The sequence below is a fragment of the Canis lupus genome, chromosome 1 (genome assembly GCF_003254725.2).
Source record: "Canis lupus dingo isolate Sandy chromosome 1, ASM325472v2, whole genome shotgun sequence".
NCBI lineage: Eukaryota > Metazoa > Chordata > Mammalia > Carnivora > Canidae > Canis > Canis lupus.
The window spans coordinates 42,318,163-42,341,137 of NC_064243.1; the positions used below are offsets into that span (position 1 = coordinate 42,318,163).

Here is a 22,975-nt window from a genome sequence, read left to right on the forward strand (position 1 = left end):
ACCTGAGCCAAAATCTGGAGTCGGACACTCAACCAACAAAGCCACCCAGGCACCCCAACTTTTCTGTGCTTTAATACCGTTTTTTTTTTCTTTTTATCTTCTATGTTTTCATAGGAACCAGGGAAAATGTGTAGAGGGCATCGTGGAGATCTTTGACATGTTGCTGGCTACGTCATCTCGATTTCGTATGATGAATCTCCAGGGCGAGGAGTTTGTGTGCCTCAAATCCATCATTTTGCTTAATTCTGGTGAGTTGATAACATGGAGGAATTTAATAATGGGTTACTGGAAGAAAGATTTATTTGTATTTCAGCCAGATACATACAAGCTATTACAAGGGCATAATCATAAATTGAAAGAAACAACTGATGCACATTTAAAATTTAGCCTATTGTCATTGTAGATGGCTTATCGAGGTAGAACCTACAGTGGTCAGATATGATAAATGAAGAACAAAAATTGGACACTGAGTCAAATGGCTTTTTTGTTGAAATATTTGCATCCCTTTATAGATATTTGGGATGCTTTATTTGATTTATTTATTTTGAGCTGCATAGTTTTACTAAAGTGGTAGAGGTGTATAGGCATATATCTTTTGATAGTTGTAGATATCAGAAAGTAAGTAGACCAAGTGACCAATAATATCAAGCTCCAGATCATAAAGAAAAAGGCTTGAGACTGACCATGTCTCTGGTCAAAATGGATTAGGTGACAAATATAATTGGCTCAGAGATAGAAACACCTGATCCTAAAATTGAGACACATAGAGTGCAGGCCCAGCTGAAAAAGAAGTTTTCATTAGGTCTCTGATGACTAATTCAACTGTGCCCTCCTATTGATTCATTGGAGAAAGCTTAGCTGAGCATGGCATCTGGTTAGGGGTTTGTTTTATTTTGTTTGCAGTAAGGTCGGCTATTGTGTAGAGTTTCTCTAGGTCACCCAGATGGAAACCATGGCTCAGCCTGAATTAGCACTGCCGTGTTCCTCCTGGCCCTCGGTATTTGGATCTGAGCACTAGATCTCCAGTCTGTGGGACCTGAAGTTCAACAACAGGGTGCCAGCCACACAATAGATGCCTGTAGCCTGGACCTTTACCCCCGTCCATGGCCCTACTTCATGCCTCGGACCTCATTCTCACATAGAAACCCTAGCTATTTTAAAGCCCTGGGCCTGATTTAGAATCAGATACAGTCTCGAATTTCCCAATAGCTGAACTAGAGTTTGTATCAATCCCATGCAGGGAGAATCGGCACTTTCTTCTCTTTTCAGATGTTTTGTCTCTTCCTGATGAACACCAACCCCTGCGCACCTCCCCTACCTGTTTTCCACTTCCCTTCCACACCAGTACTAATAACCTACATCGCTTCATGGTTAGAAAGCAATCATTCTCACTTATCAAGTGATAAATGGAAATCTGTACTATTCCACTAGGCAAGGACTGAATTACAGAATGAAGTTACCTGAAAAATGATGTGACCCACACCAAGGAAGTGATTACCACTGCATTCAAGTTTTCTGGTTCTACTCACATGCATTGTGCTTTTCATTTCAGTCATTTGTCCGGTACGTTGAAGGGTTCAGATCCCACAATGGCTCTTTATTGGACGAGAGTTCTGGGAGCAGTGCCACTCGGCTGCGCGGCGCCAGGTCCTGAACCTGTTCCTTCTTCAGTGGAGGGCTGGCACATGCTGACAGCTTTCATATGGGCAATCTGTTAACTTCAGGGAAGGCAGGCCTATCAGGTGCTGGGACTTTCTTCCCACTTTTACTGGGAAATAATACTCCAGACAGGAAGCGAAAATTACCCAGAGTTATATAATCAAGCACAAGTAGATGCTCTGATCTTGGTAACCAGAAATAGCCCCTCCACATCTGTGTAGCCTCTTTCTCCTTTATTATTCTGTTTCTATGACAGGGTAGGATTTTTAAAATATTATATAAAAAAGGGCAACGCTTTTTGCCATCAACATACTGGATTTGTAGACCCAAGTTTTTTAAATCCTGGAGGAAAAAATTTCAGCCCTCATAAGAAAGTCTTTTGTTAAAAGAATGGCCCCAAGAGCACCTGGGTGGCTCAGTAGTTGAGGTAGAGGTTGAGCCTTTGGCTCAGGTCTGATCCTGGGATCCTGGGATTGAGTCTCGCATCGGTCTCCCCCCTCCGGCAGGGAGCCTGCTTCTCCCTCTGCCTGTGTCTCTGCCTCTCTCTCTGTGTGTCTCTCATGAATAAATAAAATCTTAAAAAAAAAAAAAAAAAAAAAAAAAAAGAAAAGAAAAGACTGGCTCCAGAATCTCAACACATATTTCCCACTGCGGAATTTGGACCTCCACCTGACTCCTCCTCACACGGGTTAAATTTTCCTACTCTGTGTTCTTCTTCATCTTTCTCAGGATCCTCTGTGAGATTCCTTGCACTTAAGGGTTGGAACACTGTTTTGGAAACACAAGGCACTGTATTCTGACAGAGTTTACGGTTGTCCCTCTTATGAGAGAGATATCAGTGTGGCAACATGGCTTTTCTGTCAAGGACGGCACTGCTGGCTCACAAACAGTAACAAAACAGAATCTGTCTCCTAACCTGTAAAAAGTGAAAGCACTCTTCAATCCAGAAGTGAGCTATGTTTGGAAAGGCAGGTCTGCTGCTGAGCACAGCTCGTAGTGTCTCATATTGTTCCTGAAAAACAGAATCAGAGAGGACCAGACTGAAGCACAATGGTATGGTGTTGGGAGATTTTCAGAGTAAAAAAGCAGTCAGTCCTGGGGTGACCACAGTCCTAACAATCTTTGCCCACAACTGGAAGTATGGATTTTTCTAAGAACCCAACCAATTCATGACTCCCATCCAAGGCAATTTTTCACCTGTTGTGAGATAAAGAACAAAGTGATGATCATTCCAGGAATCTCTGGCAGAGGCCAAGCTGGAAAGGATTCAGGGAGCCTGAGCTGGAAGATGCTTTTCTGATTCCTGGGAGACATGACCTCAGTGTATGGAGTAACTTTGGGTTGTGCTCTGTGCCCCTGTCACCAAAGTCTGAGGGGGTGTGTTTATGTTGCCTTAACTTCGAGGCAGAGGCACAAGGGTAGTTAGTTGAAAGGTTGTTTTGTGGGCTATAGGAATGACTTTCTGCAAGTCTCATGAGGGTCTCCCAAATGCCAAGATTTCCATGGGAAGCCCCCATCACAGCTGTTTGGGAATGGGGAGATAATCATTATGATTTATGCCTCATGAAGAATAATTCATTACATTGCTTACAAAAGCCTGGAATCATTCATAGTACAAACACTATTTTTCCACTCTCCACTAAAGGACAGAGGCATTCCTGGTTAATCCAGAGATGCTTTAGCAAAATCAATGCCATCTTCAAGGTATCCTGAGAACTAGCTGGACAGAACTCAAGCAAAGGAAGTGAGCAGAACAGATGAGCTCAGGGCAGAAGGCCAAGAGGAACCATGACAGGAGGCAAGGCCAGTGCTGCAGAAGGGGACCAGGGCACCAGGAAGGAGTTATCTGTGCCTGTTTACCATATTCCCTCAGTGTGCTTTCAGTCCTTCTTGATAATTCCAGTATTTCTAATTCTTCCAGGTCCCACTCTGACCTCATCTCATTAAAGAAATCTTGCTACCACTCAAGTCCACAATGAGCTTTCCTTCACTAAACTATTTTAGTTCTGAGAGCCAGTACTGGACAATCTAGCATTTGGTTAATTGGTTTACTGATTTAATTCGTTGTTCAATAATTCAGAAACTGTGCAAAAATAAATGACCCAGTTTTTTGGTTTCCAGTTTTTTTATTTAACCTGGATGGATTCTTCATGCACGTATATCCTGATTTCCCTAGAAACTATTTAAACTTCTTTTTGACATTCCCCACATCTTTAGCCTGTGAACTGTCAACAGGTACCACACCATTCAGTCCCTCAATATATATTTATTTGCTATACATGCCCAGGAGGTTGTGGAAAGTTCCCATTTGTCATATGGTCTTTCTACCATCATGAAATATATCATCCCTTTTTAGATCTGGCTAACATTAGACTATTAAATTAGAAAAATAATGCCCATCTCCTTGGGTTACTGTGAGCTAAAAGGGAAATTGTATATAAAATGTCAAATCCAGTTTATGAAACACATAGGCCTTCAATCAATGACAGCTATCACCATCACTTGGGAAGCTCTGGTTCAAAGGGAGCCAGTCCAGGGGCGCTTGGGTGGCTCAGTTGTTTAAGCATCCGAGTCTTGGTTTTGGCTCAGGTCCTGATCTTAGGGTGATGAGATTGAGCCAGGCATTGGGCACCTTGCTGGGTGTGGAACCTGCTTAAGATTTTTCTCTCTCCCTCTGCCCCTGCCCCTCTACCCCCTGGCTCACATGTGCACATACTCACTCTCTTTCTCTTACTCACACCAATTTATTTATTTTAGAGACCTTACAACCCTGAGACCATGACCTGAGCTGAAATCAAGAGTTGGATGCTCAACAGACTGAACCACCTAGGCACCCCATATACCTTTAAAAAAAAAAAAAAAAAATATATATATATATATATATATATATATATATATATATATATATATATATATATAAAATAAGTATTTTAGTTTTAAAGGTTTCCTGCTAGGCTCATAAAATACACAGGGACTAAAGGATGATAATAACAATAGAGACTGTGACTCTTCCCCTGAGACTTGGTTAATTGTGCTGTTTAATTTTATTGAGAGAAATTTTACAGCAAGATTGATCCTGTGGATAATTATCGAACCTTAATATTGGCCGACCCTGATGAAAACGCTGTGGTGAGCAGCAGACAAATCCCAGTGTGCTCACCCATCCGTTCACTGTGCTCATTTTCATCCCCTCCCTTCCAGCATGAGAGTTTCACAAGCCTTGAGTCCGCTCCCATTTGGATCACTACCCTTTTAGTGAGTGTTTTTAAGACTCAGAAAAATTCACACATCAAAGCTTAACATGGATAAATCTGCAATCTCTAATAAATGTTTGGTTTGGCCTTCAAAATTCAACTCAATAATTATTTCTGCCCCTTTTCTGAACCTATTACTGACCATAGTTCTTTACATTCCACAGTAATTCCAAAGAGTGTCACATCTCTCACTTCCTGGTGACTTTATCCCCCTGGCTCCCCGAAGAGCCCATCAGGTCCCAGGTCCCAGACCCCTGTCTGTGCCCCGTGTCCCCTATTCAGCAGTAGAGCCACTTTTGTCTCCTGACTCACAAACAACTCCAGCCCCCCCCCCCACCAAGTCTTCCCTCAGACAGCTGGATCCCTGCATCCCTCCTGCAGTGTCTTTCTCTGTAGAAATGTGTTCTTTTGATTACTTGTTCATCACAATGGCCTTCAGGTAGCATTTCTCTTTCAACTGGTGGAGTAATTAAGAAGAGTGAAGGTAAAAAACTATAGGGTGAAAAGGAAAACAAAATACCAGAAAGAATTATGGCCACATTTCTCAAGTGCATACCCAGATGTTCATTTAGGGAAAAAAGGGATATGGAATGTCAAATGGGTGCATGTATATTACTCAGAAATGTAAAATTATTTTTATAAAGAATTTAAGCTGAGAAATAAGACAACCATTCAGAGTCCCTATATTTAGATGAAAGAACATTTTAAAAACATATTGACTGTTAACATTGAGGAGCATTAATTCTCAATAGTTGAAAGTCTCTGACAGGCACATTGTCAGGTATGCCCGTTGTTGGCATGGTGGAGAAGAGTTGATTATATTATCTCTTGAGTTCTTTGTGATGCCAGGCTTTCTCTCAGGAAGCCTTCTTTTATGATTTTGAGATAAATGACACTTCATAGTTGTTAAGTGGCTCATTGTCTCCTTCTCTCTGGCTGACTGGATTCTATAGGCAGTGGCTTCAACTCTTTAGAGCCTTTTCCTGCTACAGACTTTTGATGTGACTTGAAACAAGCCTAGTGTCTTCAATAATTTCCTGAGAATTTGGTGTGGCATGGATTTTGTCATTAGAGCAGCCTGTCATTCAAGAGAAGCAACTCTGTCACTTAATTTAGAGAATGACGGGTGCCCTTTGATATGCTGCTTCCCTATGAAAGGAATTACTGTGTTCTTCTTAGCAGATAGATAATAAATAAATTCCTGCCAGGAAGTTCTGAGGCAGGGTTTCACCCCTGCCATTTGTGGTTAAAAAAATTGCATTCTTATGACCAAAATATCCTTGTGAATGGAAGAGTCTCAGACCGCAGACCAAGTATATCAGGTCCTATATCTTGCACACACCTTTTGGAGCTTCTGTGGAACTGGAGAAACCAACCAAGTGCCTATAACCTGGGAAAGACTTGGGGAGTCCTAATGTGACCTCCTGGGATAGTAGGAATAATGCAGCAGCTCTTGGAAGACTAGAAATTCTTGCATTCTGATATTAGGAATGGTTTCCAATCATACTCAGAGCCTTGGGGAGGGACAGCTGCTTACCATTTTGTGCCCATTAAGGGGACCAGGAAAGGGGGAAGCTATCTCCCAGGTCCTTCATCCAACCACCCTTTGGATCAGGATCCAGACATGATGAAATCAGTATTCTTAAGTCTGACCCATTTAAAAGAAAAAAGTATCACAGACTCCCCTAACACTGACTTAAATGTTCTTGTTCTTTGAATCATAATGCTGCTTAAATATGTATAACTATATTTATTATTTAAATAGACAACTAGTATAAACTTTGTTTATAGCTCTTATATAAGGACAAAACCAAAACAATTTCACAAGTTAAGTACAAACTAAAAGGTAAACTGATAATGTTTTTGTAGAAATTGAGTTGCTATTTCTAACATGCCTGGGGTAGACCCCTGGTCTGCTGTTCTACCAAGTACTCTAGTGATGACTCAGTTTCCCCACCACTTGCCTATGTCCAGAATGATCACAAAACCTTTGCTCATGCAGCATGCTGTGACATCATATGGCTTTGGTAAGAACATATCAGTTACATATTTTGTTGGCTTCTGTATTTATTTATGAGATACTTATAATACAACTATTGGATTTGAGGTAATCATAAATACTGGTGGAAAACGTGTTACTTATGAAACAAAGATGGTCTAGATTGGTGAGTATCAGTGCTCCACACATTTCAATCATCTGGGGGTCTTTCAAAAAAATCTGTGTGGGGACCCACCTCCAGAGATTCTGATGGAATTGGTTCAGATGTAATTCATCTTCAGAGCCTGAATATTAGTATTGATTAAAGCCCCCCACCAAGACTCCAATCTCACCAGGATTGAGAACCATTTATGTAAGTGATGCAGAACATTCTGATATTTATGTCTAATGGTATTTCTTAGAATATCATTAAAATAAAAACACAAAACTATAAAACTCTAAGACAATATAAATATCTCTATGGATCAATTTTTACTTCTCAGGAATATGTGAAACCTTGTTTGAAAACTACCAGTGTAGAAGATGATGTTTTAGCTACATTAAAATAGTTCTCTAGTGTACTTTGAAACTAGCCATTCTGCAGACCCTGAGGGAGCAGCTGCTCATGCTCAGAACTATGCCAGCATTGGAAGCAAATAAATGATTGAGAGCTGGAGTCACAGATAATTAACTTGTTATTTGCATATCATGAGATAAGGACTGTCATATAGTAAGCACATGACAGTAAGGTCCCTACATGAGGACTGATACGTCAGCTGAGCCTTGAGGTCGACCAGGACTTAGCTGGAGTGAGAAGAAAGGCCACCATTCATTCCTCTAACAGTGAGGATCTCCTCAAGCCACTGGGATTCTCTTCATAGGTTTCCTCAACTAGCAAAGAGAAAGAAGAATTCTAAACAGTTCTGCCAACCTTATGGGTTGTTATGATGGAGTAAGATAGCAAGATGATATAAGCTAATATCATCATTACAATTATAGTCCTTTTTTTTCCAAAGGGAAAATATTAAGCAATCGAATACCTACTAAGATTTTGGTGTCAAGATCACCCTGTTCTAATCAAAGGACTAGAAGTACACTTAAGGTCTATATTTGGAAGGGCCTTACGTGCCCTCCCTTTACTCTCATGCCCGGCATATTGACCTATAGTTTAAAAGTGTTCTGATACTTGAACTGAAGAAAACCACGAGAAAACAATAAAAACCCACTAATTTCTTGAGCTCACTAGTAAAATAAAATATTGTTTTTTAATGGGTTTATCTTTCCCCACAAGCTATTCATTGAATAATTATTTTTTTTGTTTTTTTTTTTCATTGAATAATTAAAAGCCATAATAGAACATGTATACTTCCTGAAAGATTTAAATGGAATGTCAAACTGTCCCGTCAGGATTAGTCTAAACTGAATTTACTTGGAAAACTTACTTCCGGGTGTTGCTTTTCACTCAGGGCCTCATGGCTTTCTGACTGCTTCTGTCATGGTTAAAGAAAGATGGAAAAAACAGACTTCCTGCTGCAAGTTCTGTCCTCCCCACCTCCTCCCATAGGGGTCCTGAGCACAGCCTCTCTCAATACCACACTGAACTGAGTGACATTCATGGCTTTATAAGTTATCATTTGGTAGCTTCACTACCATTTATTGAGTAATTACTACTTTTCAGGCCAGTACTAAGTGATGGAAATGCAAAATTGCCTTTAGTTGCTTTATCTGTAGTAGTTTTTACCCAGTGGTTTATATGAGATGAGGTATAGGAACTACTCCCCGGTGTCTAAGAGTGGTGACATCAAGGTTACCCAACGGGTGGTGATAGAAATAGTGGTGATTACTAAGGCAGTTCCTACCTCAAGGTCCTCATAGTCTAATAACAGAGACAGATATATTAAAAAAATTATCTTTTCAAAAATAAAGTTGCAATTATAAAGAAGTATGTTCACCTGAGACCATTTAGGAATATAAAATATATCCCTAGAGAAGTTAACAACCCAAAGTTAGCCAACCATTTGGACTTTTTGATGTACATCATTGCAGTCTAGTGTAAGGGTTAATGGACGAGTGTTGCTAACACCCTTTGTGCTTCTGTTTCCTGGTCCATGAAATGCAGATCATAATAGTGCCTACCTGCTAATCTGAATTAGTTCTTCGAAGTCTACTTAGGCTAACACTCCCACTTGTTTGAGATACTATTTTCTTCCTTTTCCCTACTGTGAATGTGTATAACCATATTTACATTTACGTATTTTAAGTGTTGTACACATATACTTTCCATAAAAAGAATATTTTAAATGGCTGTATAATCATTGAGGCTATATGCTCATTAATTCGACAAACCTGATATTGTTAAGCATTTAAGTGCTTTCTTTCTTTCTTTCTTTCTTTCTTTCTTTCTTTCTTTCTTTCTTTTCTTTTTTTTTTTTTTTTTTTTTTGCATTATAAACTATGCGTGTTTTGCATTCTTTTCATTATCTCTTGCCCACATTTGCTTATGACTTTGGATGTTTGTAGTGGTTTGCTGGTGAAGGGATATAAAAAGGCTCTTGATCCGTGTTACCTACTGTTCCAGAAAGCTTTATCAAATTTCACTTTTGCATAAATGTAACCTTATCATGCAATTTGAGAGACAGAGGTGAGTGCAGACCGCTGGCCAGTTGGGAGAGAGAGACCGCTTCCTCCTGCCCAGCTACTGCCTTCTGCTGTGACGGACCCATAGTCAGCAACTTCTACATAGGTCAAATTATAAGTATCATGTCATGAACCTTCCAAGCTCACCTCATTTGAAGCAAATTATCATGTAGAGAATTTTGTTTTATTTTATTGTCTGTATGGGTGCTTGTTGGGCTAAGCTTCAGGTTTGTGACTTACACAGACTCTGGGCTAGGGAACTGGCCTTATTCCAAGCTCTTGGGGTGCACACGGGGCTGCCATTTCATGTCTGACCTTCTGCTCTTGGCTCCTTCACCACTGATTGCTTAAAGTGATATTTATAAGAGAAAGACACCAGGTTGAATGGCTGGAAATGGACTTCTCTTCATTGGTTTCCTCAACTAGCAAAGAGAAAGAATTCTAAACTGTCCTGCCAACCTTATGGGTTTGTTATGACAGGACGAGATAGCTTAAAAACATAAGCTAAAAAAAAAAAAAAATATATATATATATATATATATATATATATATAAGCTAATATCATCATCAATATTACAGTCTTTTTTTTTTCTTTCCAAAGGGAAAATGTTAAGTAATCAAATAACCTACCAAGATTGAAAACTCATCCAGGGAAAGACAACCTGGTTCCTCCCATGGTTTCATTTGCTCTGGATTCTGAGGCTCTGTGACAGTGACATGACCTTTCTTGGTCCCTAATGAACTTGGAAGAAGCAGCTTACCATATGAGCCCCCTATTGCTCCAACCATGCCATTCTTTGGTGATGGCTCAAAGAGTGCCCTGTCCAATGCCGCTGACACTCCAAGGATCAAGTGCAGGCCTGCTCCACACTCACAACTGGAAGCAGACAGATGCTGGCCAAGCTGGTCCATCAAGAGCTCAGAACAATAGTCAACCCTGAGGATCAGGACTCTTAGGAAGGGACTGACAGGAGCATTTTATTCATTCTTTAAAATGGGTATCAACAGAGATGAATTAAACCCAGAATGTAAAATTCATTTTCATCTTGACAGGTGAAGTATCTCCTCTTTTTCTCGGCATAGCAAAAGTCACTCTTTTTTTTTTCGACTTTTTAAAATTTAAATTCAATTAATGAACATATAGTTTATTATTAGTTTTCAGAGGTAGAGGTCAGTGATTCATCAGTTACATATAACACCCAGTGCTCATTACATCACATGCCCTCCTTAATGCCCATCACCCAGTTACCCCATCTTCTCCCACAAATGTCACTCTTTGAGTTAGAAAATATAATCTTCACATCCAGTGAAAGCCAAACACTCAGTTCCTCCTAATAAAACCGTAGCACCACACTTTCTTTGCTTTCCAACTTACAAGTACTCTGGGGACAAAAGGGGTTGCCAGTCTTTGAAGTTAATCTTCTTTTGTACTTAGACATGTTCAGGTTATCGATGACATGTCAAAAGCATTTCCAGCTAAGAAAATTATTCTCAGAAGCTTTAGTGACACATATTAGTTTTATTTCTTGTCAAAATGACAAGCCTGAAGATTTCAGGCTTAGAGCTGATAGAAATATTATGAAAAGAGTAATAAGTAATATCCCTACAGCAAGCTCCTTAGTCCTTGGAATTTCCATTCACCAGCTGTGCTTCTCTCTCATCAGTCCAGGCATTGACAAAGCTCATGAAATAATAGGAATAAATGTGACTTAGATTTTGTGTTTTTAATAGCATTTTCCTCCACCGAATTATAAAAATCATACATGCCCAAGGCAGAGAACTTGGAAAATACAGAAAAACCACCAAGAAAAATAATCTCCTAAGGAATCCTAATTTTGCCACACAAAAAGTATTTATTGTTAACATTCTGGTGAAAGTTCTTAATTAAAGAGATCTTAGAAGATGTCTGTGCACATGGTGTGCCTTCGTTTCTCCACACCATCCTGCATGATTTGCAAAAGCTGAATTGTTCCTGGGTCATTCCAGGAAAATTCTTAGTGTTTTCAAATATCTCTGGAGGTGAGTCCATTGGCAATCATTTCTAGTTTCTCACAGTGCTTGAAGTTAGGAAATTCTTTGTGTAGGTTTTGCATGGTGATCCAGGTGTGAAGGATATTTGAGTTCTGATGCCAGCTCTGCCACTTATTTACTCACAGGGTGACCCCAGGCAAGTCTGGCCTAGCTGCTCTGCCAAAAACCCCTCTTAGAGCTCAATACATCATTTCTTTTTTAATGCTCAGTAATATTTTATTGTCTGGATGTGCCATAGTTGATTTATCTGATCACCTACTGTAAGACATTTTGGTTGCTTCCAAGTTTGGGTAATTATAAATAACAGTGCTATAAATATCCACATGCAGGTTTCTGTGTGGACATAAATTTTCAGCTCATTTGGGTAAATACCAAGGAGCATAATTACTGGATCTTATGGTAAGGGGATATTTAGTTTTGCAAGAATCTGCCAAACTGTCTTCCAAAGTGACTACATAATTTTTCATTCCTACAAGAGTTCCCATTGCTCTGTATCCTTGCCTGCATTTGGTGTTGTCAGTGTTCTGGATTTGGGGCATTCTAATAGATGTGTAGTGGTATTTCATTGTTGTTCTAATTTGTAGTTCCTTAATGGCACATGATGTGGAATATCTTTTCATACGCTCATTTGGCATCTGTATATTTCTTCTTTGGTGAGGTGTCTCTTCAGGTCTTTTGCCCCCCCCCTTTTTTTTAGTATAGTTGACACACAATGTTATGTTAGTTTCAGGTGTACAACTTAGTGATTGACAAATTTATGTATTATGCTGTGTTCACCACAAGGATAGCTACCATCTGGTCCATTACATCATTGCCTTCGCAATATCACTGTATTCCTTATGTTCTGCTTTTTTATTCCCATGCCACTCTTTCTCCATAACAGGAGGCCTGTATCTCTCTCTGTCCTTCACCCATTTTGCCTAACCACCTATCTCCCTCCCTTCTAGCAACCACCAGTTTGTTCTCTGTGTTTATAGGTCTGATTCTGCCTTTTGTTTATTCGCTTTTTAGGATTCCATTTATGAATGGAATAATATGATAAATACCATAGCCAATCTTGTTTCACTTAGCATAATACTCTCTAGGTCCATCATTTTGTCTCAAATGGCATGGTCTTATCCTTTTTATGCCTGTGTAATATTCCATTGTGTATGTATACCACATTTTCTTATTTGTTTGCCCACTGGTGTACACTTAGGTTGCTTCCATGTCTTGGCTGTTGTAAATAATGCCTCAGTAAACATGGGGGTGCATATATCTTTTTGAGTTTGTGTTTTCCCTGAGTAAGTACCTGATAGTGGAATTACTGGATTATATGGTATACCTATTTTTAATTTTTTGAGGAACCCTCCCTAGTGTTTTCCACAGTGGCTGTACCAATTTATATTCCTGCCAACAGTGCACAAGGGTTCCCTTTTCTCCACATTTTCATCAACATTTGTTTCTTGTCTTCTTGATTTTAGCCATTCTAATAGGTGTGAGGTGATAAATATCTCATTATGGTTTTGATTTGCATTTCCCTGATGATTAGTGATTTTGAGCATCTTTTCATGTGTCTGTAGGCCATCTGTATATCTTCTTTGGAAAAAGGTCTGTTCAGATCTTCTGCCCATTTTTAAATTGGATTGTTTGTTTTATTGGCGTTGAGTTGTATAAGCTCTTAATATATTTTGGATATTAACCCCTTACTGGATATGTCATTTGCAAATATCTTCTCTTGGTTTCTTGATTGTTTCATTTGCCGTGAGAAAGCTTTTTAGTTTGATGTAGTCCAAATGGTTTATTTTTGCTTTTGTTTCCCTTGCCTTAAGAGACGTATCTAAAAAAATGTTGCTACAACTGATCTTAGAAAAGATTACTGCCTGCACCCGTTTCAATGATTTTTATGGTTTCAGGTTTTACTTTTAGGTTGTTAATCCATTTTGAGTTTATTTTTGTGTATGGGTTAAAAAGTGGTCCAGTATCATTCTTCTGCATGTGGCTGTCCAGTTTTTCCAACACCTTTTACTGAAGAGCCTGTCTTTTCCCATTGTATATTCTTGCCTTCTTTGCTATAGATTGACCGTATACACATGAGTTTATTTCTGGGCCTCTATTCTATTCCATTGGTCTATGTGTCTCTTTTTGTGCTAGTGCCCTATTGTTTGGATTACTACAGCTTAGTAGTAGGTCTCAAAATCTGGGATTGTGATACCTCAGCTTTGTTCATCTTTCTCAGAATTGCTTTGGCTATTTGAGGTCATTTGTGGTTCTATACAAATTTTAATATTATTTGTTGTAGTTTTGTGGCCCGTTTTTTAATTGGATTGTTCATTTTCTTACTGTTGACTTTTAAGAGTTCTTTGCACCTATTGTATAAGAGTTCTTCATCAGATGTCTTTTGCAAATATTTTCTTCCAGCCTGTCTTGCCTTCTCATTCTTTTGTGATCGTTGGTTTTTAAAGTTCTTCTGCTTGAAGACTTGTGTTGTAGAAGTAGCCTCTGGAGGAGGAAGAGAGGTTGAGTGAATGGGATCCAGCCCCCTTCCTTCATTTCTCCTGCTTTTGAAGTTTCACCTCGCCTAGTTTATATGTGAGGAATTCATATGAGGTTCACAGTTTTCAGAGGTTTTGATTCTCCAAATAGTTTGAAAACTACTGAACTAGATGAAATTAAGGCCCCTTATAAATCTATAATTCTGGAATTCTGTGTCTCCTTTTTTACAATGTAATGTAACCTTTCTCTCCTTAAGGAGAAATGAAAAACTCATCACAGTCATGTGACACTTTTTAAGATATAATTTTCATCTACTGTAGTGTTTACTCAAAAGGACTGTAGTGTTTATTTGAAATGATAAGCCTAAAGAGCATGTACCATCCACATGCCCACTTGTCTTTTCAAAACAGTAATTTTTGACACTAATTATCTTTTCCAAAATAGTCAGAGAGAACTCTCAGCCATTTCAGTTTCAGTTTTGTATCTATCTGAAACTTTGTGGCTCTGGATATAAACATAGAATGTGCAACCTTCATCTATTAGCAACCAGTGCTGAACTTTGCAAGGCATTCAAGCTGTGCTGTTCAATTCAGGGTAATGAGCACAAGTGCATTTCAGCCTACTATATATTCTTAGATCATATGGCACTTTTTTCTGGCTTTGAAGCTAAGTTAGATGAATGTTTGATAAACATTTGCATTCACACTAACACTGTTTATTGATTTGGCAGGAGATGGAGGGATGTCTTTTTCATTACTTTATGGATATATTGCCTCTTCCACAGAGAATTTGAAACAGCTTGCTAAATTTTGTGCAATGCAAAGGTAGTAAACCAATCAACGACAAAATCTGTTTAAAAAAAAAAAGGAAAGTCAAGTGAATAAAATAATAAATCCAGGAGTCAAATTAGCACACAGAAGTACATCTGTACAGTTCTTAGGAACAGGCCACAAATTTGGCTCTAAATTTCCTTCTCTTGGCCAAAGCATAGAGAAGAACACATTCCATTATAGGGTTCTGAGACTTTTAATGAAAATAGAAGTAAACAGACCAGTTGTTTAACATAAAAATTCTCCTTAGGGCAAATCTCTACAAAGTCTATTTCTCACAATTAAGGCTTGATAAGGATAGTGCAACTGAAAACTCAGAGTGTTTTATTCTATGGTGAGAAACCAGACGGAGATATTTTGGGTTGCCAGTTAGGAGAAGATCCAGATGTTTTGATAGTAGGCTAGGCAGTGGTCAAGGCTAATGGCTCCCAGTGAAAATTGTTAACTGTGTGCAGTACCTGATAGGATGAGTTCAAGCCCTTACCGTTGTACCACGAGTGAAGGTCAAGGGCTGGATGAAGGCATGAATAGGCAGTAGGGCTCATAATGTGGGGGAGGAAGTATTCAAATGTAGTTTCATTTCATGATGCATCAGAACAGGAATCCAATCTCCAGCCTGCCTATTCTGGGTCATTTTCCTTTCTGAGTGTGTTGTGCAGCCATCCCCATGTGCTCTGCCTACTACCGCTGTGCAATACATTACCCCTCAAACTTAACAAGTTAAAAAAAAAAGTTTGGCTTCCTTTGGTCATGAATTTGACTAGGGCACAGAGGAAATATCTTGTCCTTTCTCCACCATGCCTCAAATGGGGAGACTCATGAAGTAGGGGTAGTTTGATAGTTGTGGGTGCCGTCATCCTAAGGTGTCTTTATTCACATGCTGGCAGTTGATGTGCACGGTCAGCTGGGACATCATCTGGAGCTGTAGTCTCCCCCAGGTGGCTCCCCCACAGCCTGGTACACCACGCCTTTTAGAAGGTGGCAGGGGCTCCAGAAGCCAGTGTCCCAGCTGATGAGGTTGCATGGCTTTGTATGACAGCCTCTTAGACATCACACAGCATCATTTCCAGCCACCCCACCCCTTTTTTAAATGCAAGCAAGTCACAGTTCCACGCAGACTCAAGGGAGGGCATAGACTGGACATCTCTATAGGAGGAGTGGCAGGATTATGTTATAGAAAAGCATGTTGGATGGGAAATACCATTGTGGTCACCTTTGGAAAGGATAGTCTGATCCAACGTGTAAGAGTTGCTTCCTGTTCTGTGTTGTTGATCCATTGCCCTTAAATGCCAAGGAAAAAAAATGTGAGATCCAGGGAAATGAATTTATGCAGATTATTTTGGCCTCCCTTCTCTGGGGAAAACATGAAACCCTCAAGGCCTTCTGAGACCAGGCCAGCTCACTGGGACTAGGAGTTCTGCATGGAACCTTGTGAATAAATCCCTCTGTAATAGAAGGGCTGCACATTTTCATCAAATGTCCCTTCAGAACATCTTCTTCTTGACCTCAGAAACCTAGTATTTGACTGTTTGGAATAGGAAAATCAAAACCCTGGCTGTTTCTTTATGTATTAGAAATGTAACTAAGCAAAATAAGGCAAAACATAGATCCATATTGATTCATTCTAAAAGGTATAAGGCTAAGATATGATTTAGTACAAAAATTAAAAACTGCAATTTTAAAAAATTTGACTGTAGTTGACACACATTGTTACATTACTTTCAGGTGTACAATATACTCATTCAACAGGTTTAAACATTATGCTGTGCTCATCCAAGTGTAGCTACCATCTGTCCTCATACATCACTGTTATAATACCATTAACTATATTTCTTATTCTGTGTTTTTTATTCCTGTGACTTATTCGGTAACTGGAAACATGTATCTCCTTTTCCCCTTTACCCATTTTTGCCCAATCTCCCCCACAACTGCAATTTAATATGTAAAAGCTACATGCAAAATAATGAAACTAGACCACTCTGTTACACTCTATACAAAATAAAATGGATTGAAGACTTAAACATAAGACCTGAAATTTTAAAAATCCAATTTAATAAAAAATCGGCAAAGGACCTTAATAGAAACTTTTCCTAAGAAAATATACAGATGGCCAACAAGCACAAGAATAGATGCTCAATATCATGAGTCATCATGGAAATGCAAATTAAAGCCACTATGAGTTACGATCACACTTGTCAGAATGGCTATTATCAGAAAGACAAGAAATAACAAATGTTAGGATGTGGAGAAAAGGGAACCCTTGTGCATGGTTTGTGGGAATGTAAATTGGTACAGCCACTGTGGAAAATACTATGAAGTTTACTTTAAAAATTAAAAATAGGACTACCATATGATTCAGTAATTCTCCTTCTGGGTATTTATTCAAAAAAAATGAGAATGTTAATTCAAAAAGACATATACACCCTTCTGTTCATGACATTATTTACAGCAGCCAAGATATGGAAGCAGCCCCAGGATCCATCCATCCATAGACGAATGGATAAAGAAGTTGTGAAACACACACGTGCACACACACACACACAGACAATGGAATATCACTCAGCTATAAAGAAGACTGAGATGTTACTATTTGCAAAAACATGGATAAAACTATAGGGCAATATGCTAAGTGAAAGGATTCGGAGGAAGACAAATACTGTAAGATTTCACTTATATGTATAATCTAAAAAGCAAAATAAATAACGAACAAAACAGAACAGAAACAGAGTCATACATACAGAGAATAAACTGGTGGTTGCCAGAGGGGAGGGGGATGGGGAGATGGATGAAATAGTTGAAGGAAATTAAGAGTTCCAGTCTTCTAGTTATAAAATAAATAAGATACGGAGTCCAGCACAGGGACTATGGTCAATAATATTGTAAAAACTTTGCATGGTGACAGATGGTAATTAGACTTGTCATGGTGATCATTTCATAATCTGTGTAAGTATCAAATTACTATGTCCTATATCCGAGACTAATATAATATTGTATGTCAATTATACTTCAATAAAAAGTGAGACACGTGGCTTCCACTTAAAATATTTTCTTAAAAAGTGTACATTTGGGGACGCCTTAGTGGCTCAGCAGTTTAGTGACTGCCTTTGGCCCGGGGCATGATCCTGGAGTCCCGGGATCGAGTCCTGCATTGGGCTCCCTGCTTGGAGCCTGCTTCTCCCTCTGCCTGTGTCTCTGCCTCTCTCTCTCTCTCTTTGTGTCTCTCATGAATAAATAAATAAATAAAATCTTTAAAAAATATTAAAAAGTGGACATTTAAGATTAAATATTAAATATTAAATATTAAAAAGTGGACATTTAAGATTTAAGATTTAATTAAGATTTCTTCTCAAGTCAATTGAATCAGTTCATCAATTTCACTATCTGAAGTCATTAAGGGATTTGTCCTTTGTGTCAGCTTGAAAGCATTGACATAGAAATCCTTTTAGGATTTCTAGTAGATTTCATTAAAAATTATACTAAATTGATAAATATCACTTAATCATTAGCATATGATCTAATAGTCATCTGTGCCAACAGGGAACTCATAAGTACATAGTGATGCCAGATGGACCACCATGTTCTCATGCTGGATTCTGGCAAGAACACTTATCTTCATTGTGATTCCTCTCACTTTGAGTCTACTTAAAGGAGGGCTTGAATGACTGTGTGATTTTACAAATACTAGTATAACAGTAAATATTGTTCAAGAATTAGGTTTTGAACACGTTTTTCACTTTCAGGTAAATAATCACATCAGTAGAAGGATGAGTTTCCTACCTATGTACAAATATTACTCAAAGCAATACTGTTGTTCAATTCATAAAACAAGGTGTCAGTTTCTACATGGCATAGTATAACTTTTAAATTCTTGGTAATATTGGAAGCTGCATCTTTCATTCATAACTAATTAAACATTCTAATGTCCTGGGCTTGCCCCTTGATTGTTTAACTTATCAGTTCCTATCAACTATGCTAGTATCTGAAGTGAATGGTTAGCATTCAGGAGATAATGAGGTGGTTCTAGAATCTAGATCATGGTTTCAATAACAAAATGTGGCAATACTGGCATTTGGGAAAAGAAATAATTTCTAAGTAAACTAAGAAACTAAGGTCTTAGAAATGTGGAAAAATTTCCCAGAGGATTCTGAAAAACAACCACATTTGAGAATCACAGACCTTGGAGAAAAATCTCATAGAATTGCCAGTAAACAGTACCAGTTTAATAAAAAACGCAGGGATGCCTGGATGGTTCAGTGGTTGAGCACCTGCCTTCGGATCAGGTCCTGATCCTGGGATCCGGGATTGAGTCCCACGTCCGGCTCCTAGCGGGGAGCCTGCTTCTCCCTCTGCCTATGTCTCTGCCTTTCTCTTTCTGTGTCTCTCATGAATGAATGAATGAATGAATGAATGAATGAATAAATAAATAAATAAATAAAATCTTTTAAAAAAATAATAAAAAATGCATATCCCTTTGAGCTGGCTAAAATGAAATAAATACTTGTTTCTCTATACACACAGTTTTTTTAAAAAATCAATGTGATTTTATAACTCATATAAAGGAGAAATAATATTAAACTAATCTAAAATAAAATGATATGTATTTCAATGCAGATGCACAGGCTTGACTACAGTAGAAAACATAATGAAGTAGTAAAATACTTGTACCTATCTACAATAAATGTTCAGATATAAGATGACCAGGAGATTTTCTTTTTTTAGATTTTTAAAAAATTTATTAGAGCATGCAAGCATGCATGAGTAGAGGGAAGGGACAGAGGGAGAGGGAGAAACAGACTCCCTGCTGAGCAGGGAGCCAGATGAGGGGCTCAGTCCCAGGACCCCAAGATCATGACCTGAGCAGAAGGCAGATGCTTAATCAACTGAACCCCCCAGGTGCCCTGACCAGGAGCTTTTCTATATAAGAGGTACAGGCATATGAAAAAGCAGAGGTAGAGAGAAATATCAGAATAAGAAAATTAAAAGCTAACTAAACCTATCTATATATGGTAAGAAGAAATAAATAAATTAGATTGATTTAGCAAAACATTCTGAGAAAAACCAAAGACTGTCAAAGTGAAAAAAATAGTGAGGAAATAAGAAAATTTGGCAAATGAGGTGCACTTTATTATATGTATTGTCGAAGTAATTCCATCTGTTATGACATAGGATAAATAAGAGCAGAAGTGTATAGAAACATATTCTTCTTTTTAATTGAGACAAAATTGATATATAACATTAAATTAGTTTCAGGTGTACATTATAATTCAATATTTGTATGCACTAGAAAGTGAGCACCAGAATAAGTCTAGTTATCATCCATCACCATACAATTAACCCCCTTTACCCATTTTACCCACCCTCAACCCTTTCCCCCTCTGATCACCAACTTGTCCTCTGTATCTATGAGTTTTGTTTTGTGTTTTTTTTAGATTCCGTATATAAGTGAAATCATATGGTATTTGTCTTTCTGGCTTATCTTACTCAGCATAATACCCCTAAGGTATATCCATATTGTCACAAATTACAGGATTTCCTTTTATATGGTGCGTAGAATGCCACTATATATACCACATCTTCCTTATCTATTTATCCATTGCCTGACAAGTAGGTTACTTCCATATCTTGGCTATTGTAAGTGATTCTGCAATGAATATAAGGGCAAACATAGCTCTTCAAATTAATGTCTTCATTTTATTTGAATAAATATTCAGAAGTAGAAGAGCTGGATCATATAGTAGTTCTATTTTTAATTTTTTGGGGAACCTGCCTACTGTTTTTTATAGTGGCTGCACCAATTTACATTCCCACCAACAGTACACAGTCCACATCCTCTTCAGTACTTCTTGTTTCTTGTCTTTTTATAATAGCCATTCTGATAGGTGGGAGGCGATATCTCATTGTGGTTTTGATTTGCATTTCCCTGATAATTAGTGATATTGAGCATCTTTTCACGTGATTGTTGGCCAGCAATAGGTTTTCTTTGGAAAAATATCTACTTAGATTATCTACTCACTTCTTACCAAATTGTTCATTTTAAGTTGAGCTCTTCATATATTTTGGATATTAACCCCTTATTAGATATTGGTGTGTAGATATTATCTCCCATTAAATAGGCTTTTTTTCATAGCTTGTTGATAGTTTTCTTTGCTGGGCTGAAGCCTTTTAGTTTGATATGGGTCCCACTTGTTGATACTTGCTTCTACTGCTTTTGCTTTTAGAGTCAAACTTAAAAAAAAAAATCATCACAGAGTGATGATGTCAAGGAGTTTCCTTTAGGTTTATGGTTTGAGATCTTACATTCAAATATTCCATCCATTTTGAATTAATTTTTGTGCATGATACTATAAGATAGTAGTCTAGTTTTTGCATGTGGCTGTCCAGTTTTCTCAACACCATTTATTGAAAAGACTTTCCCCATGGTATATTCTTGGCTACTTTGTTATAAAATAATTGAATATGTATGCATGTCTTTATTTCTAGACTCTCTGTTCTGTTCCACTGAGCTATGTGTCTGTTTTTAAGCTGTACCATACTGTTTTGATTTCTATAGCTTTGTAGTATAGTTTGAAATCAGGATTGAACCTTGAAATCTTTCTCAAGATTGCTTTGGCTATTTAAGGTCTTTTGTGGTTTCATGCAAAGTTTAAAATTATTTGTTCCAGTTCTGTGCAAAATGCCATTGGGATTTTGGTAGAGATTACAATGAATCTGTAGATTGCTTTGGATAGCATGGACATTTTGACAATACTAACTTTTACCATCCATGAGCATGGATATCATTTGATTGATTTGTGTCTTTTTCAGTTTCTTTTGTTGGTATCTTACAGTTTTCAGACTATTGGTCTTTCATCTCCTTGGTTAAACTTCCTAGGAAGTTTATTCCTAGGAATTTTTTTTCTTTTTGGAGCAATTGTAAACAGGAGTGCTTTCTTAATTTTTTTTTTTCTGATGGTTTCATATAGAAGCATAACAGATTTCGGGATATTGATTTTTGATTCTGCATCTTTACTGAATTCATTTATTAGTTCTAACAGTTTTTTGGTGGAGATTTTAGTGTGTTTTTCTTTTTTTAAGTTTTTATTTATTTATGAGAGAGACAGAGAGACACAGGCAGAGGGAGAAGCAGGCTCCATGCAGGGAGCCTGACATGGGACTTGATCCCTGGTCTCCAGGATCACACCCTGGGCGGAAGCCGGCGCTAAACCGCTTAGCCACCCGGGCTGCCCATAGTGTTTTATATATATAGTGTCAAGTTGTCTGCAAATAGTGACAGTTTTACTTCTCCCTTCCAATTTAGATGCCTTTTATTTCTGTTTCTTGTGTAATTATTATGGCTAGAATTCTAATACCATATTGCCAAAAGTAGCAAGAGTGGGCATTCTCGTCTTGTTTCTGATCTTAGAGAAAAAGCTTTCACCTTTTCATTGTTGAGTATGATGTTACCTGTGGGTTTGTCATATGTCCTTTATTATGTTGAGGTACTTTCCCTCTATACCCACTTTGTTGGTAGTTTTTTTTTTAATCATAAATGGATTTTAAATTTTGACAAATGTTTTTTCTGCATCTATTGAGATGATATGATTTTTATTCTTCATTTTGTTAATGTGGTATATCACATTGATTGATTTGCAGGTATTAAATCATCATTGCATCCCTGGAATAAATTCCACTTTATCGTGGTGGATAATCCTTTTAATTATTATTGAATTTGGTTTGGTAATATTTTGTTGATGATTTTGCATCTCTGTTCATCAGGGATATTGGCCTACAATTTTTTTGTGTGTGTGATGTCTTTGGTTTTGGTATCAGGGTAAAGCTGGCCTCATAAAATGAGTTTGGAGGCATTCCTTCCTCTTCAATATTTTGGAAGATTTTGAGAAGGATAGGTATTAAATATTTGGATGTTTGGTAGAATTCACCAGTGAAATCTCCTGGGTGTTTGTTTTTTGGGAGTTTTTTGATTACTGATTCAATCTCCTTACTAGTAATTGGTCTATTCAGATTTTCTATTTGTTCATGATTTAATCTTGGAAGATTTTATGTTTCTAGGAATTTATCTATCTTTTTCTAGATAGTTCAATTTTTGGCACATAATTATTCATAGCCATGTC

General features: G+C 37.9%; 1 protein-coding gene across 2 annotated transcripts in view; it reads left to right on the forward strand.

Annotated features, from left to right (window-relative positions):
* Positions 1-22,975, forward strand: part of ESR1 (estrogen receptor 1) — a 277,475-nt gene that overhangs the window by 237,474 nt on the left and 17,026 nt on the right. For both annotated transcript variants that reach the window (XM_025422567.3, XM_035705951.2), the window contains exon 7: positions 115-248. In XM_025422567.3, the coding sequence (XP_025278352.1) occupies positions 115-248 (134 nt within the window). The remainder of the gene's footprint in view (positions 1-114; positions 249-22,975) is intronic.